Here is a 15,101-nt window from a genome sequence, read left to right as displayed (position 1 = left end):
AGAGATGGAGGACACTAGGAAATATTGTGTAAAATCCCACCTCGTGATCAAAAATAAATACTCAGACCAAAATGTTTGGAGAGGGAGGGACACAGAAGGGAATATCTTCAGAGGCCACTCATGTATCTGTTGAATGTTTACAAAGTTTGGTGCTACAACGTTAGGTTGGTTTCAGCTGCGTAAATAGGGGAACTTCCATTGGTTTAATGGAATCTGTATAGGAAGTCCCAAGAGGTCCAGAGGCAAAGAAGCATCCTTTTCTGGAGGACTGGGGACAATGAGCATCAGGGGATTTGAGAAGACAGTTTCCTATATGGACCTGAGGCCCACATCCAACAGCCTTGGATTTTATCAAGCCTGTTCACTCGCATCTGGGGAGACCTGACCCAGCAGCTCCCGTTCATACCAGTTCCAAGCCTTCATATGTTACACACTGCTCTTCTTGTACTTTTTACTGAATATTCTTTTTCTCTCTCAAATCTCTAGTTGTTTGGGGACCTGCTATTCTCCCCTTTTGCAGCCTTCTGCTGTGGATTCCTGATTGCAGGGTGAAGGGAAATGTCACGGGGCGTAGACATGTCCAGGAGGCACCGGGGGGTGGGGGGGTTTGTCCTGGGTTCCACCGGCCTCCTCTCCTCAGAAGCTCTCCAGAACAGCCTCTCTGGGATCCCTGTGGGAAGGGATGGTCAGGTTGGACTTTGGGTGCCCATTTAATGGCTGTTTGTGAAACTTTTGCTGAACTTGGTAAATTGTCAAATAGCCCTGGCAGTAAACTTAAACATTAAAAATAATTTCTAGTGAATAATTGCAACTCCTCAGACTTATTCATATGCAAACAATGTAAATGCATTGAATTGACATATTAGGTTAAATACACATTAAGCTAATAAAGGAAAAAAAGAACAGGAACTCTGGACCCTCCTTATTTTTGTTAATTGAGAAAGGGATTCCAGATCCTGAGCCAGGAAGTTGTTGTGGTTTGTCTGGGGCTTGAAGCCTGAGGCCCTGACACCAGGCTCCACAGTCCTCCAGGATGGAAGATCTGCCTGCCTTCCAAGTTAGGGCCGTCTCAGTCCTCTGAGACAGCACTGGATAGAGGCCCACTTGAACATAATTTAAAAGGGTTGGGTGGTTACAAAATGAAATAAGACATGAGAAATTATATATTTTTTTAAAAACCCACATTTTTGAAATTCTCATTGTTACTTAATAACGTACTAGAGATGGGAGAAAAGATTTGTATCTCATTTTATTGTCACCTCATCTTTCTTTATGCTACCTTTTGGTATGTTTATGAGATATAGACTACTTTAAATATCCTTGTTTTGTGTAATTTGGCTTTCCCTTTTTTTTCTTGATGATAACATTTTTTTTTTTGATGATAACATTTTTTAAAGGGCATCCAAAGTTTAAAGTAATAGCTGTTTTCTTGGCAAGGAAAAATATTTCATCTTTGATAACCTCCTATTTCTTACCAGACTAGGCTTTCTTTGTGGGTGGGTCCTCTGTCACTTTGTTTAGCTATGGAGAAATGCAAGACTTTGTAGCAACCAAGGTTAAAAGAGGAAGGCCATTTTAAAGTTGAACAGACTCCCAATACTTCCAGTGGTGTTTAGGCTGCTAAATATGTGTTAGTTAGAATTCTTCCTATTATAAGTGACAAAAATCCAGTTTAACCTAGAATAAACGTTAAAGGTAGTTTATTAACTCCTAACTAAAGAGTTTGAGGGTGTATCTGGCTGGCTTCAGACATGGCTGGATCCAGCTCTTTTTTTCCCTCCTAACTCTTGGCTATCTTGTTGGCATTATTAATAGGTATACTCTCCACATGGTGGGAAAGATGGCTGCTAGCAGCCTCAAGTTTGTATTCTTATAGATATTGTTATGGATTTTGATTCATAAGAAAGAAAATTCCTCTCTTATCAATTGTTTATATATAAATCTCAGGAGCAAGTATTTGACCCTGCCTGAATCATATGCCCCATTCTGAACCAGGTACTGTGACCAGCATGGGTTGTGTGATCACTTCATGTGGCAGGTAAACCAGCCTTATGTGTTATTTATGGCCTCTGTGGGTAAAAGGCTAACAAAACCCCTTTTCTTTCTGCATGAGAATTTAAACTTTGGTTACCTTTCTGGCTCTGTGTCCCTGAACACAAGACAAAGATACAATATTAACTGTTACTAAGCAGCATTGCTTATGATAAAAAGGACCCCTGATTGGTAAACTGCATCTGGACTCGGAGGAACTCCAGATGAGCTGTGAATACCAGAGGGGAAGCCATACTTTGGGCTTCTCTGAGAACCAGGCATGTCCCTTGTGGGGACTTGGAAGCTGTGTCGAAGCAGTTGTTACAAGAGCTATTGTTCCTGTAGGACATCTGCCTTCTAAGCCAGGGTGGCTCCCACACCTGCCCAGTGTGCACCTTGTCCCCTTGCAACTGAGCAGTCACCCGAGGGGGCAAAGACAACAGCTCCTGGAGGGCTGTGTGGAACATGGCATAAGAGGAACAGCTGTCACTGACAAGCTGTGGCTCGTGTCCTATGTCTTCTGAGTAGACTGGCGTCAAGTGTGGCCTGTGATAATTTTGTGAATCTGAAATGCTTAATTGAACCTAAAAAGACCTCCTGGTGGGCACTGAAGTCACTCTCATGATTCTGTGAGACAGGAAATCCTGCTAGTGAAAGGTGACAGAAGCTCAACTCAAATTACTTTAAGAAACCCCCCCAAAAAAAGAAAAAAAAAAGGAATTTAATGACTCATTCAGTGAACAACTCCAGGCATGGGTAGCTTCAGGTATGTCTGAATCCAGGAGTTCAGATGATATCAGTAGGGCTCTTTGTCTCTTTCCCCATTGTTCAGCTCTGCTTTCCGCTGTGCTGGCTTCATTCTTAGGTGGGATCTCCTTATCAGAGGGGTCCTCCTTCTTATCAAAGAGGGCTAATGACAGCTGAGCTGATGACTCCAAAGTGAAAATAGAATGCATGGGAATGAAAGCCCACTGGTGACTCAGATTGGCCTCTGGCTTGGCACGTGGCCATCCCTGAACCAAACCCTGTGACCAAGGGGTAGATGGTGGAAGAGGCAGGGGCTATAATGAACAGCTCCACAAAAATGGGATGCAGGGGCTGTTCTCCAGTGGAAAAGATGGGAGCAGGAAACAGGTCATCAGTGCTCTTTTCTGCTGTTCCAGGGCGCTAGCAACCTTTAAAGGCCATCTTCCACTATTTCTTGTCACCTGCCTCCCCAACCACAAACACACACTCACACTGAGTTATATGCCCCCACATGTCACCAGCTCAGTTACTGCATTTCATTACAATCATTGCATGTGTGTTGGACTTCCCTAACAGACTGTGAGCTTCTTGAGGACGGGGAGCTCTATTTTTTTTATCTTGGCCACTCTTGCTGAGCACAGTATCTGACATATACATAGGTGCTTAATAATTGTTGAATAAATGAGTGACTGATTTATAAGGTGTGTGACTAAATGTTTCATCTAGTGTATAATTAGTGTTTCTCATCTTCCTTTTTGTGATTTGTCTATGGACCTTTGTCTGTTGTCACTATTTGCAGATATTTGTATAAGTCAGACAGTAATTTTGGGTCTGTCGTTTCCCAAGAGCTGTTCATGGCTCAAGACTAGCCCTTGATCTTCAATTAGGGGTCTAATCTCACAAGCACCAGACGGGGGCCCCAAGCAGTCTCTGTCTCTGCCTTTTGCCCTTGTTTAGTGATTCAATGAGAACCATCGCTGATGTTAGGATTTCAGACTTTGAAGGGCTGGGAATGTAGGTCTAATTGACCACATATCCGGCTCAAGAATATAAATGAGGTGAGTTTTTGGTGCCAGTTTGTTTCTCTGGCCTCCCTACGTGCATGAATACAGAGCCCCATAGGGCTGATCTGTACACACTTTTGGGGGGGGGGGGCATGTATTATTTTAGCACTTTTCCTTTTTCTTTAAATTGTTGGGGAATCATGAGCTGTTATCTCAAGTTAACAGTGACCATTATCTTTTTATTATCTTGCATTCGCAGGAGATCAGATAACAAACCTCAGATTCAGGAACCTTCTTATAAGGAGTTTCATATCTTATTCTTCACATTTCAGACATCTTGCTAAGCTTTTAGTTGATAACATACCAAGCCAATTTGTGAATGTTTTCTTTAATTGAAGAAGATACTTCTGCTCTTGTTGTTTTGTCATCCCAACTTCCTCTCCTGCTTTTAAACATCTCAGATTAGAAAACTGAGTTTTTTATGGGTCTTTCACTGTTTTGATGACATTTTGGCTATGGAAAATGCAGGCTCCCTTTGCAAAGTGAAAAGACGGCGAAATTACCATAGTCAGAAGATTCTACCCTTGAGCTTTCCTCCCCAACAAATCACACCTAAACATCCCTTTTAAGCTATATTTTCTGGATAATTCCTAATTTCTCCATCCCATTTCATATAGACCTGTTCTCAGGAATTTTCCTGTTAATCCTTAGTGAACATTAGAGATAAACATATGAGCAAGCAAGGAGGGCCTAAAAAGAGACAGCTGACACAAGGTCATGTCTGAAGGAGTCACATCAATATTAAACCCTGGGGAATTTCTGCTTCAAACATTTTTATCAGTAAGGCAGGGCTTACTGAGTGATATGCAGGTGACTCAGACGGGGTCTGGCACAAAATTAGCTTCTCAATAAACAGTTGAGTGAAAGAACTATTCAACAAATGCAGAAAGTGGGTAAAATTGTTACATTTGAAAGGGAATCTCATTGTCTGGCTGTGAGGTGGTGTCTCCCCAGGTGCTTGGGAGGACCATTCCAAATGTACGTCTCTGTCCCCATTAAAAATGATTCTGTGCTGATGCGGAGATCCCACAGGTTGGGGCAACAACTCAGAACAGGATCTGGTTTGAAGTGAGAGAGATTGTTATCACCTGCCCCTAAGAAGGGCCCAGAATGCTATGACCAGAATCACCACCTGGGCCTCCTCGCCCCCCTCAAAATGCTGTCCAATTTGTCAGTTGTCTTGCCTGCTCAGTAAGTGTGTAAGTAACACTGGAGTTTGTGATTGACTTTCAGAAGGGAAGAAAACCATTTCTTTTGGCGGCGGAAAGGGGCCACGTTGAAATGATAGAAAGCCTTAGCTTCCTTAATCTGCATACTTCAGAAAAGGACAAGGTGAGATGGACTTTTATTCCTCTGCTGAGTACTAGAGAGAGGGGAGTGACAGCTGAGGTATAGATTTGACAATGGCATTTGGTGAGCAGCAGAGTTGTTCAGTGGTTATTACAGTTGGAGAGATCATGGGACAGCCAGATGAAATCAACCCACTTTTTCAGTAGATCGTCCGATTGCCAATTTTGCTCCATAGATGTCTGTGAAATCTGTGTAATATGTGGAGTTTTCTACTGTCAGCTCCAGTCGTTCTTTTCTTCCCCTGAGGCCTGCTGGAAACTCAGCCCCACCTGAGCAGGGAGGGAAACACTGGGTGGACCTCCATGTCTGTGTGCATATCTTTGATGCTTTCCTTAGGAGAAATTCTTAAGTGTGGAATTGGGTCAAAGAGTTGTGCACATTTTAAAATCTTTTGGTATATATTGCTCAAAATCCCAGAAATCTTACCTCCCAGAAATCTTTCACCAGTTTGCCTTCCCAAAGGTTATATAGAATTACTTTTATGGTCCCACTTTTTGCTAGCAAATTAGCAGCAAAGGTAGAACAAGGAACATGGATGAATTTCCCCCCTTTTGTTCAAACAGCTACGTATTTTCATTTAAAACTTTAGAAGTATGGACTTCACTTAAAACTGTGAAAAACATGGCCACTACTCTATCCGCAGCTTTAACCAATATGACCCCCACGCCTAGAAGCCCCATTGCAGCCCTGACTGTGGGAGGGACGTGTTCCTGGTGCAGGATGCTCTACTGTGGTGTGTCTCTGTTGCAGGAGGGAAACTCTGCCCTGCACCTCGCAGCAAAGCATGGTCACAGCTCTGCGGTCCAGGTGCTGCTCACCCAGTGGCAAGAAATAAATGAGACCAATGAGGTATATGGAGATGCTCATTATAGATGGGCATGGGGCTCAAAAGTGCAAGGAATGGCTTTCAAGAAAGAAATGGGAGGCAAACAAAGATGTTAGTGCCATAGGACATAAAATGTGATGCACAAAGGTTCCTACTTTTTCCCCTAAAGTAGCTCATGGCAGTTCATTTGTTAATCCATTCACTTATTCACTAAAAAAAAATATTTAATATGTGCTCTATGCTAGGTACAGTATGTTTTCTTATTCTAGACGCCTACAGGGCAAGAAGGGCATACAAAAAATAATATATTGGGCTAAATGCGGTAATAGATATGTATACAGTGTGCTGTAGGAACACAAAGGAAAATCTTTTAGAAATATCATAGACTTCACAGAGGAGGTGGTATATTATGTGGATTTGAGCATTTGAATGGACACTGGTACAAGGAGATTGGAGGAGGGCACAAGGGTAGAGTATTTCAGACAGAGGGAAGAGCCCGTGTAAAGGAACCGAGGCATGAAAGAGGATGGTGTGTCCTGGGAATGACAAGTTCAGGGTGGCAGAAATTGAGGACCGGTGGGCTGGGAAAGGTGGGTGCCATGTGGGCCAAGGCAGAGAGACGATGAAAGGCTGTGCTCACCAAGAGTAGGGTTGACTCTGACCTGTTACAGCAGAGAACTTGGAGGGTTTTAAGCAGCAAACAGTGATAGGATCCATCCTGGGTGTAGGTGGGTAACTGTCACCATGGTTTGAAGGGGGGGATTGGTGCCTGGAGAGGCTGGAGGTGGGGAGCCCCAGTCAGGTGACTGCAGAATGGCTGCAGCAAGAGCTACGGGAGGCCTCTCACCGAGGCTCTCACAGGCAGCAAACAGGATGAGGTGGCAGGAGGAGGCAGAGGCCACAGGATTTGTGACCAGGGTCTGGGAGAGGGAAGACTTTCTGACCCCAGCTCTTGGCTTGGACTCCTGTGGGGCACAGGAAAGGAGAGGGCGAGTGTGGTCAGTAGTAAGGGTTTGGGTGGGTTCACTTTGAGGCACCGGGGAGCAGGTGGGGGAGTATATTCAGGTGGAAGGCAGCAGGGAGATAGAAACCGGGCCTGGGGTTCAGTGGAGAGGCTGTGGCTGGGGAGGCAGACTTGTGAGTCATCTGCTCTGAGTGGTCACTTTCTATCCTCTGGGTCAGTGCCTTTGGAGCTGGCTCTTTGGAGACTCAGGTGAGTGGAATCCTCTTGAATTTCATAGCTTAATATTCTGATGAATTCTAACTTGGGCACCTCTCCTGAGAGTTTACTTTAAGAAGTAATATAATCATTTAATTTAAGGCACCATTGATTGTAAGGCACATCATTGTTTTATGTAACACTAAGAAAAAATAATGCTGCCAATTAAACTATGACACAAAAAACTTTCTTGTCACTTAGAATACTTTATATTATTGAGTTTTTAGACTCTTATCTTAGATTTTATTTATTTACTTATTTATTTTTTAATAAATTTATTTTATTGACTGTGTTGGGTCTTTTTTTGCTGTGTGTGGGCTTTCTTTAGTTGTGGTGAGTGGGGGCTGCTCTTCGTTGCGGTGTGTGGGCTCCTCATTGCCATGGCTTCTCTTGTTGTGGAGCACAGGCTCTAGGCACGTGGGCTTCAATAGTTGTGGCACATGGGCTCAATAGTTGTGGTGCACGGGCTTAGCTGCTCCGCGGCATGTGGAATCTTCCTAGAGCAGGGCTCGAACCCTTATCCCCTGCATTGGCAGGTGGATTCTTAACCACTGCGCCACCTAGGAAGCCCTATCTTAGATTTTTGAATCCTATACATATAAAGGACCAAATAAGCAAGGGAAGTTGGTTAAGTATTCCTATACTTCACACACTGAGTCGAATTCTTCTAAATCACTTTCTTACCCAGAGTGTTGATGTCCTTGCTTTTCCAAACAAAATATTGTCTTCTGTGCCTTCAAAGATGCTTGTGATGCAGTGTTGCTTTAGAAGGTACCCTGCTATAGATTCTGAGATTTTCTTCTAAGCTACTGACACGCATTCTGATTTAATGCAAATCACAAGCAATGACAGCTATTATTACATCTGCTGCCTGGTTCACTGAGATTGTGAAATGCATCCTGACCTCAGGTGTGTTAACCTGAGAAACAATATGTGACTTAGAATTGGTGGAGTATGGTCTTAAAAATAGCAACTGTGGGATGAATTGGGAGATTGGGATTGCCATATATTATATACATTACTAATAAGAAAAAAAATCAAATTGTACACTTTAAATATATATAGTTTATTGTATGTCAATTGTATTTCAATAAAAGTTCTAAAAAATTAAATTAAATTAAATTGAAAAAAAAGAATGTTCTAAAAAAAAAAAAAAAAACAACCGTGGGCAACAAAATGAAAACTGAAGCCTGTGAAAGTGGACATGTGTGATGCTTGGGAAAAGTCAATATTCCCCTTGGACCAGAGAAGCATAATCAGCCTGGTCCCATGCATCCCTGGACTTGGATTAAACGCGGGGCCCTGACTGCCTGGGTCTGATCTTGGCTCCATTACCCCAGCTAGATGATCTTGGACATGTTACTTGGCCCCTCTCAGCCTTAGCTTCCTCATCTGTCAAATAGCCTCATAAGGCCTTAGTGAGGTTTAAAAATGAAAGGCTGTGTTACACACTTAGTACAGGGAATGGTGCCTGGCACATGGTAACTGTGTAACAAGTGGTATCTGGTGTTGTCATTGGTGTTGTCTGGGTGCAGTAAGTGGGATCTTGGTTATTGTTGGTATCAGTGGTATATATCATTATCATCCTCCTTTCTTTCTCATTCAGTTCCTGGGAGAACGTAAGCCAGGCTTTCAGCTGAGGATCCTGGACAAAAATAGAGCCTTGGTTTGTTTATTTTTATGTGTGTGACCATCTGACCTAGTGATGAGGAGGATGAACTGGTTTAACTTAAGGAAGATCCTAGGAATTTGGTCTTCTTGAATAAGAGTTACGAATGACATGTGAGAAACTCAAAAAGAACATGTTTCACCTAGCATAAATCCTAGCAATGATTGGCCTTCACAAATCAATACAGAGGTCCAGTCCTATAGTCATAGGATTTAATTTAAAGTCTTAGTTGTGCTTGCCCTGTTCTGTTTTAATACTTTACCACTGAAATGTGTGCACTTGGATTTCATCCACCTTTTAGCTATTTTTGAGTTAGGGCACATTGAGGAAAAGTTATAAAGTCCAGCAAACTGTAATGGTAGATTGTGATAGGTTTTATTTGCACAAAGTAAAGTATCTCGTGATAATATTAGCCTTTTGGGTGAGGCCCATAATGTACATACAGGCTTGGGCTGCTTCTGTTTCCTGACATAGGCTGTTGCCAGACCAGTTGGAGTGACTCATGGGACTAGGCTCTGGAGCAGCGGTCTCCAAACATTCTTGGTAGCAAACTCATATCAATAAAGAAACTTTGAGCATGCACCCACTCACATGTCCATTTACAATTACATTAATGTGCTACAAAACACATGCCAGAAATATAAATTTTAAAGATGGAGATACAAATAAACATGAATAGCTGTTCTCATTTTTCTCTACACTGAAAGGATTATCTTGTAAATATCTGATACATTTTCCTTCCAGTTTTCTTTGTGTTCTTATGCATGTATGTTTTTAGTGGGTGCCCAAAATTCATTTAATTCTTCTTTAGCTCTTGGATACTTAGGTTTTGTTCAGTTTTTCTTTATTAAAGTAATGCTGTCATGAACCTCTTTGTATACAAATTTTAGTCTGTATTCCCTACTATTTTCTGTGGGTATATTCTTAGAGGAAGGATTGCTGGGTCAATGAGCTGAATGTTTATTAGGCTCTTGCTCTATTGAAAACGTGAATTCTTTCCTTCATGATTTTTGCAAATGTTTTTCCACTGGGGTTTGCCTTTTGGCGTCTCTCTTTTTGGAAAATGAGAAGGCAGATTATGAGGAGAAATTCCTCTGGAACAGATGTCTGTTCCAGGCACTCCGGTGAAGCTGCCGGGACACAGTTTTTCCGTCTCAGGGGGAGAAGAATTGGTTCCATGTGCTCTTGTCCCTGTTAACATGGTTGTTCATACCTAATTAGCTGTGAGTAAAATTTTCTGAACTTATCCTAATGCAGCTGTTAAGCAGAATAATATCCAAGGTGGGGAATGGTTAGAGCATGGGGGAGAAATTCTGCACTTCCTCCCAATATTTTTAGGAAAGAATCTGCATGAGGAGGGGGAAATATCCAAGTAGCTATTGTGTGAGACCAGTTCCTTCTTTTCTATGTTTTGGCCTAAACGAAACTCACTTTGTGCTACTAGTGTTTATCATAATGAGTTCAGGAAACATAATTACTGAGATAGGGTATTACCTTTTTAAAAAATGACATGCAATATTTTAAATCAGTTTTAAAGGTTAAAGCTGTACTTGGTACAAATGTGCTTCTATTTTTGTATGTTTCAAACTGCATTTTAATTCCTCATTTCCATGATTATCTTTCTTAACAGGCTGTTACCTTCTTGTAGATAGGGTCTAAATCCTAGTTGTCTTCCCAATCCCGATGCCTACTAGTGTCTGACAAACAGCAGGTGTCTAATACATGTTTGTTAGATTAATTAATAAAGATTGTGAGTTTGAATGATGGAGGGAAGGTGTGAAAGGAGGCAGCATAACAGAGTAGTTAAGAATGCAGGCTTTGGGGCTTCCCTGGTGGTGCAGAGATTAAGAATATGCCTGCCAATGCAGCGGACATAGGTTTGATCCCTGGGCCGGGAAGATTCCACATGCTGCAGAGCAGCTAAGCCTATGAGCCACAACTAATGAGCCCACATACTGCAACTACTGAAGCCTGTGCGCCTAGAGCCCATGCTCCACAACAAGAGAAGGTACCGCAATGAGAAGCCTGTGCACCACAAGAAAGAGTAGCTCTTGCTTGCCACAACTAGAGAAAGCCCGAGTGCAGCAACAAAGACCCAACACAGCCAATAAATAAAAATAAAAATAAAAATAAATTTATATTAAAAAGAAAAAAGAATGCAGGCTTTGGAGCCAAGCAGCTAGACTTGCATCCTAACTTTGCCACTTTTCAACTGAAACTTAGTTTCTTTATGTGTAAAGTGGGGATAATAACCCTGACCTCATAGAGTTGTGCAGTTTAACTGTGCCAAAGCATATAGTCTTGGCAGTACAAGTTGGCACATAGAAGCTCAGTAAATGCTATCTATTAAGAGTTATGCACAAAAGAGATAGAGAAAGCATGCTGTTTCTCAAATAATGTCATTCCATGCCAAGGAGCAATTAATTTTAACTTTCTTTTTCCTTTTGTTAGAATGGTGAAACACCATTCTTCTTAGCTGTTGAAGGAGGTCATGAAGAATGCAGCAAAGTGCTACTGGCAGCAGGAAGTGATATCAACATTCCAAATAAAGTATGTGCTCCATGTCTATTCACTCATACAGGGAGAGGGACTCAGAGTGTTCTTTGGGTAGTCTGGTAGTGCACTGATCCATTCACTGGGCTTTTGTACAATGAATACAGTTGTCGCTCATATCCGTGGGGGATTGGTTCTAGGACCTGCCTAGGGGTACCAAAATCTGTGGACGCACAGTTCCTTATGTAAAATGGTGTGGTTATCCATCCAACTGTGGGGGGCAGGTGTATTTGCAGAGCCGATTATATTAATAATTTGCTTACTTTGGGGTAAGAATTAATGACTTACCTCTAACATTCCCCTATTAACGTTGCCTCAAAAAGAATACCATTCTTCTTATTTATTTGGAGAATAATTGAAAATAGGGCAAAAGTAGCAGATAGTTGTTCCTTTCCAAACAGAGACGCTTTTATTCTACTTTGTTTTCTCCCTAGAAACTAGTAGTGCCTGGCTTGTACACAGTAGATGCTGAAAAAAAAATGTGTAAATTTGGCCCTGAATCAAGGCCAGCAGTTTGCTAAAGCTGTTGGTTTCAAGCAGGAGCCTAAAGAAGTCTCCTTCTGTGGTCTGTTGGCCACTTCAGAACTTTGGAAATGTAATGATCAATTCATTAGAAAGAGACATCTCAGTCATTGGTGATATATGTGGGCTAATACTTATTTGTAGTTGATTAATACTGGGATTCCAAAATTTAGAGATCCCTGATTTAACTTGTTCATTAGAATTATACTGTTAAATCCAGTTACTACAGAAAAATTGCTGAGGATCCAAATACAGTAAGATGATTCTGAACTGTGAGCTTTCTTTGCATATTATCCTTTTGTATGGTCAGGGCCCTAACTTGTATATTTTAGACTTCATTCAAATAGGAAACTTATATTTACTATTGGGCTGTAAAATTTTTTGAATTGTATATTGGGTTGTGAAAGTACATCTATATTATGGACATCGATTGAGAAAGTTACTTTTGTAGTAAATGCACTATTTAAATATGATGATCTTCATTATATGAAAGGCATAAATCTTGCTGGATTTCATCTGCCTGGCAAAAGATACAAATATTTGGAAAAAAAAATGTGTAAAAAGCCGAGTGGTTTTTCTGGAGCCTAAAGAAGACAGGATGATGCTTTCTTCTAAATACAAAATACTTTGGTGCTGAGATCTTTTGACGCTGATCTTCACTTATTTTTAAAATTTTCTATTGTTAATTTTTTTTTTGGCCGCACCGAGCGGCTTGTGGGATCTCAGTTCTCTGACCAGGGAACAAACCCAGGCCCACCAAGTCCTAACCACTGGACTGCCAGGGAAGTCCCTCACTGTATAAAATTATATATACATGGACAAGATTGCAAGAGAAAGTAGAAAATGTAGAGTAAGGTGATTCCTACTGATGTCGCAAGGTTATTTATGCAATAAATGAGCCCAAAGTTAAGAATTCACGGGGCCCAGGAAATATTCAGAATATGAAAAGCGATGCTGTTATTCTGTCATGCCCATGTGCCCCTTTGCCCCAGTCTGCAGCCACCCTGGAAAGAGTCCCTGGAAAGGCCTCCCTCATTAGCAAGATCCTGCTGGGCTCTCTCCGTTTGGTTTACTCCATTGCTCTGTGCCTCCCTCCCTTCTGTACTTAATCCTTTGGCCCTCGGAAGGGTTTTGCTTTGTAATGGCTTTCACACGCTCGTATTCTCCCCACCCTGCCAGGACTGCCGGCTCCACGATGTCCGTATCCTTATGGCCTCGGCCTCATCCAGACAGCCTGGAAATTGTCCTAAATCCATTTTTCACTTTTTACATTATCTCGAATTTTCCCCCCGAGTTCATTAGCACACTTCCTGGATCAACAGCCTCAGCCCCCACTGCTGTCCGCACCTGTCTCGGCCCAACCCAGCAAAGACCCCCTGGGGAAACCAGCAGCACAAGCTGGAAGCCAGCAGCATGGACACACGCCGGGCTTGTGTTAGACTCATTTTGCTTTCACATCTGTAGGTGATTACTGTGTTTGATCTTGGAAATGCTTCACCCGCTGACATTGGTTAGTCTTGGTCTCCAGGAGCTTGCCTTGCACCCCCACCCCAACTAAGAGGTGGGAGTAAAGGTTGAATCATTTCTTAGGAGGTAATTGGAGAGAGATTTAGCTGCCTGTGGAGGCTGCCTCCATTTGTGCTGGGTGGAGAGGCTGCCTAGGTCCTGTGAAGACTTTTGTAGACCCTAAGAATTCCATATTTCCAGAGGCCCTATCTTCACATCTTATCTTTAAATGACCCCACATTCCACATTAAATACAGTTTTCTTTTGCTGTAAATTATTTTTTAAAAGCTTTTTTATTTGTGCATTTACAATCATTTGGATATAATACACTACCTAATTTATGAGTGATTCTGATTTCTTAGAACTCTGCATATTTGAGAATTTGAGGGAGGTGAAAAAATTTAACCTACAAATTGTTTACAGTGTAATGCATACTTTATAAATATTACATTTAGCAATCAATGAAGTATGAATATGTCGATTAAATATTTATTCACTTCAATTTTGTGGTTTTCTTTTGGTATCTTGGAACCAATCTTTTTTTCTTTTTTAAGAGTACAGATATTTCTTTGACTCCTGAAAAGTCTGTAGGCCCTACACACTGTGCCTGTCATGCCTCATGGATAAAATGCCACAGACTCCTACAGCTCTTCCTACTGTAGGGTTCCTGGCTTTGGGCTCTTCACAAACCTGTTTCTGCATCAGATCTTTCCATTGGGGGGCACTTCCTTCCATTCTGATCTCAGTCTAGATGTCACCCTATCCAAGACGTTTTCTTGATCACTCACTGGAAAATAACCCTCCAGTCATGCTATTTTACTGCTCTTCGTAGCGGTCTCATCATCACCAGCTGATGTTATTCTTCTCATAACGTCTAGAATCTAATAGATGGGTTTATTCTGAATCTATTGATTTATGGATCTACCGATCTACTGATCTACAGATCAGTTGATTGTCCATCTCTACTGGAATGTAACATCAGAGATATTGTCAGTCTAGTCATCCCCCCCCCCCGCCACTATTTAACTATTTAGCACATAGTGCTCATAAGAATAAGATGATAGCGAAGATTACTGTACACATTTACTAGCTCATTTGCTTTCCAAGTATTGCTGTGTTTTAAGAAAAAGAGGTAAGATGATGTGGTGGCCAGAATAACAGCCCCCAAAGATGTCCACCTTATGATCCTTGGAACCTGTGAGTATGAGGTTACATGGCAAAAGGGAATTAAGGTTGCAGATGGAATTAAGGCTGCTCATCATCTAACCTTACAATGAGATTATCCAGGGGAGCCTAATAGAATCACGAGGGCCCTTTGAAGCAGAAAGAGGAGGCTGGCAGGGAGGTCAGAGGGATCCAATGTGAGAAGGACTCATCAGACCATTGCTGACTTTGAAGATGAAGAGGGCTGTGACCCAAGGGATGCGGGTGGTTTCTACAAATGGAAAAAGGCAAAGAAATGGATGCTCCTGAAAGCCTCCAGAGAGGCCTTTATTTTCACCCCGTGAGACTCATTTCAGACTTCTGACCTCCAGAACTGTAAGATGATACGTTTGCATTGTTTAAGGCCCTAAGTTTGTGGTGATTTGTTAATAGCAGCAATACAAAACTAAT

General features: G+C 41.8%; 1 protein-coding gene and 1 non-coding gene across 2 annotated transcripts in view; both read left to right on the top strand.

The window, feature by feature from the left end:
* The window catches only part of ANKDD1B (ankyrin repeat and death domain containing 1B), a 61,651-nt gene that overhangs the window by 27,224 nt on the left and 19,326 nt on the right, over positions 1-15,101 (top strand). Inside the window, exons 9-10 of the mRNA XM_057720424.1 lie at positions 5,076-5,174; positions 5,943-6,041. Coding sequence (XP_057576407.1) covers positions 5,076-5,174; positions 5,943-6,041 — 198 coding nt within the window. The remainder of the gene's footprint in view (positions 1-5,075; positions 5,175-5,942; positions 6,042-15,101) is intronic.
* LOC130843273 (small nucleolar RNA SNORA2/SNORA34 family) lies at positions 11,949-12,085 on the top strand. The gene has a single exon (XR_009050880.1). It is a non-coding gene; the product is annotated as a small nucleolar RNA SNORA2/SNORA34 family (small nucleolar RNA).

The sequence above is a fragment of the Hippopotamus amphibius genome, chromosome 1 (genome assembly GCF_030028045.1).
Source record: "Hippopotamus amphibius kiboko isolate mHipAmp2 chromosome 1, mHipAmp2.hap2, whole genome shotgun sequence".
In the NCBI taxonomy this organism is placed as follows: domain Eukaryota; kingdom Metazoa; phylum Chordata; class Mammalia; order Artiodactyla; family Hippopotamidae; genus Hippopotamus; species Hippopotamus amphibius.
This window is presented reverse-complemented; position numbering and strand designations above follow the sequence as displayed.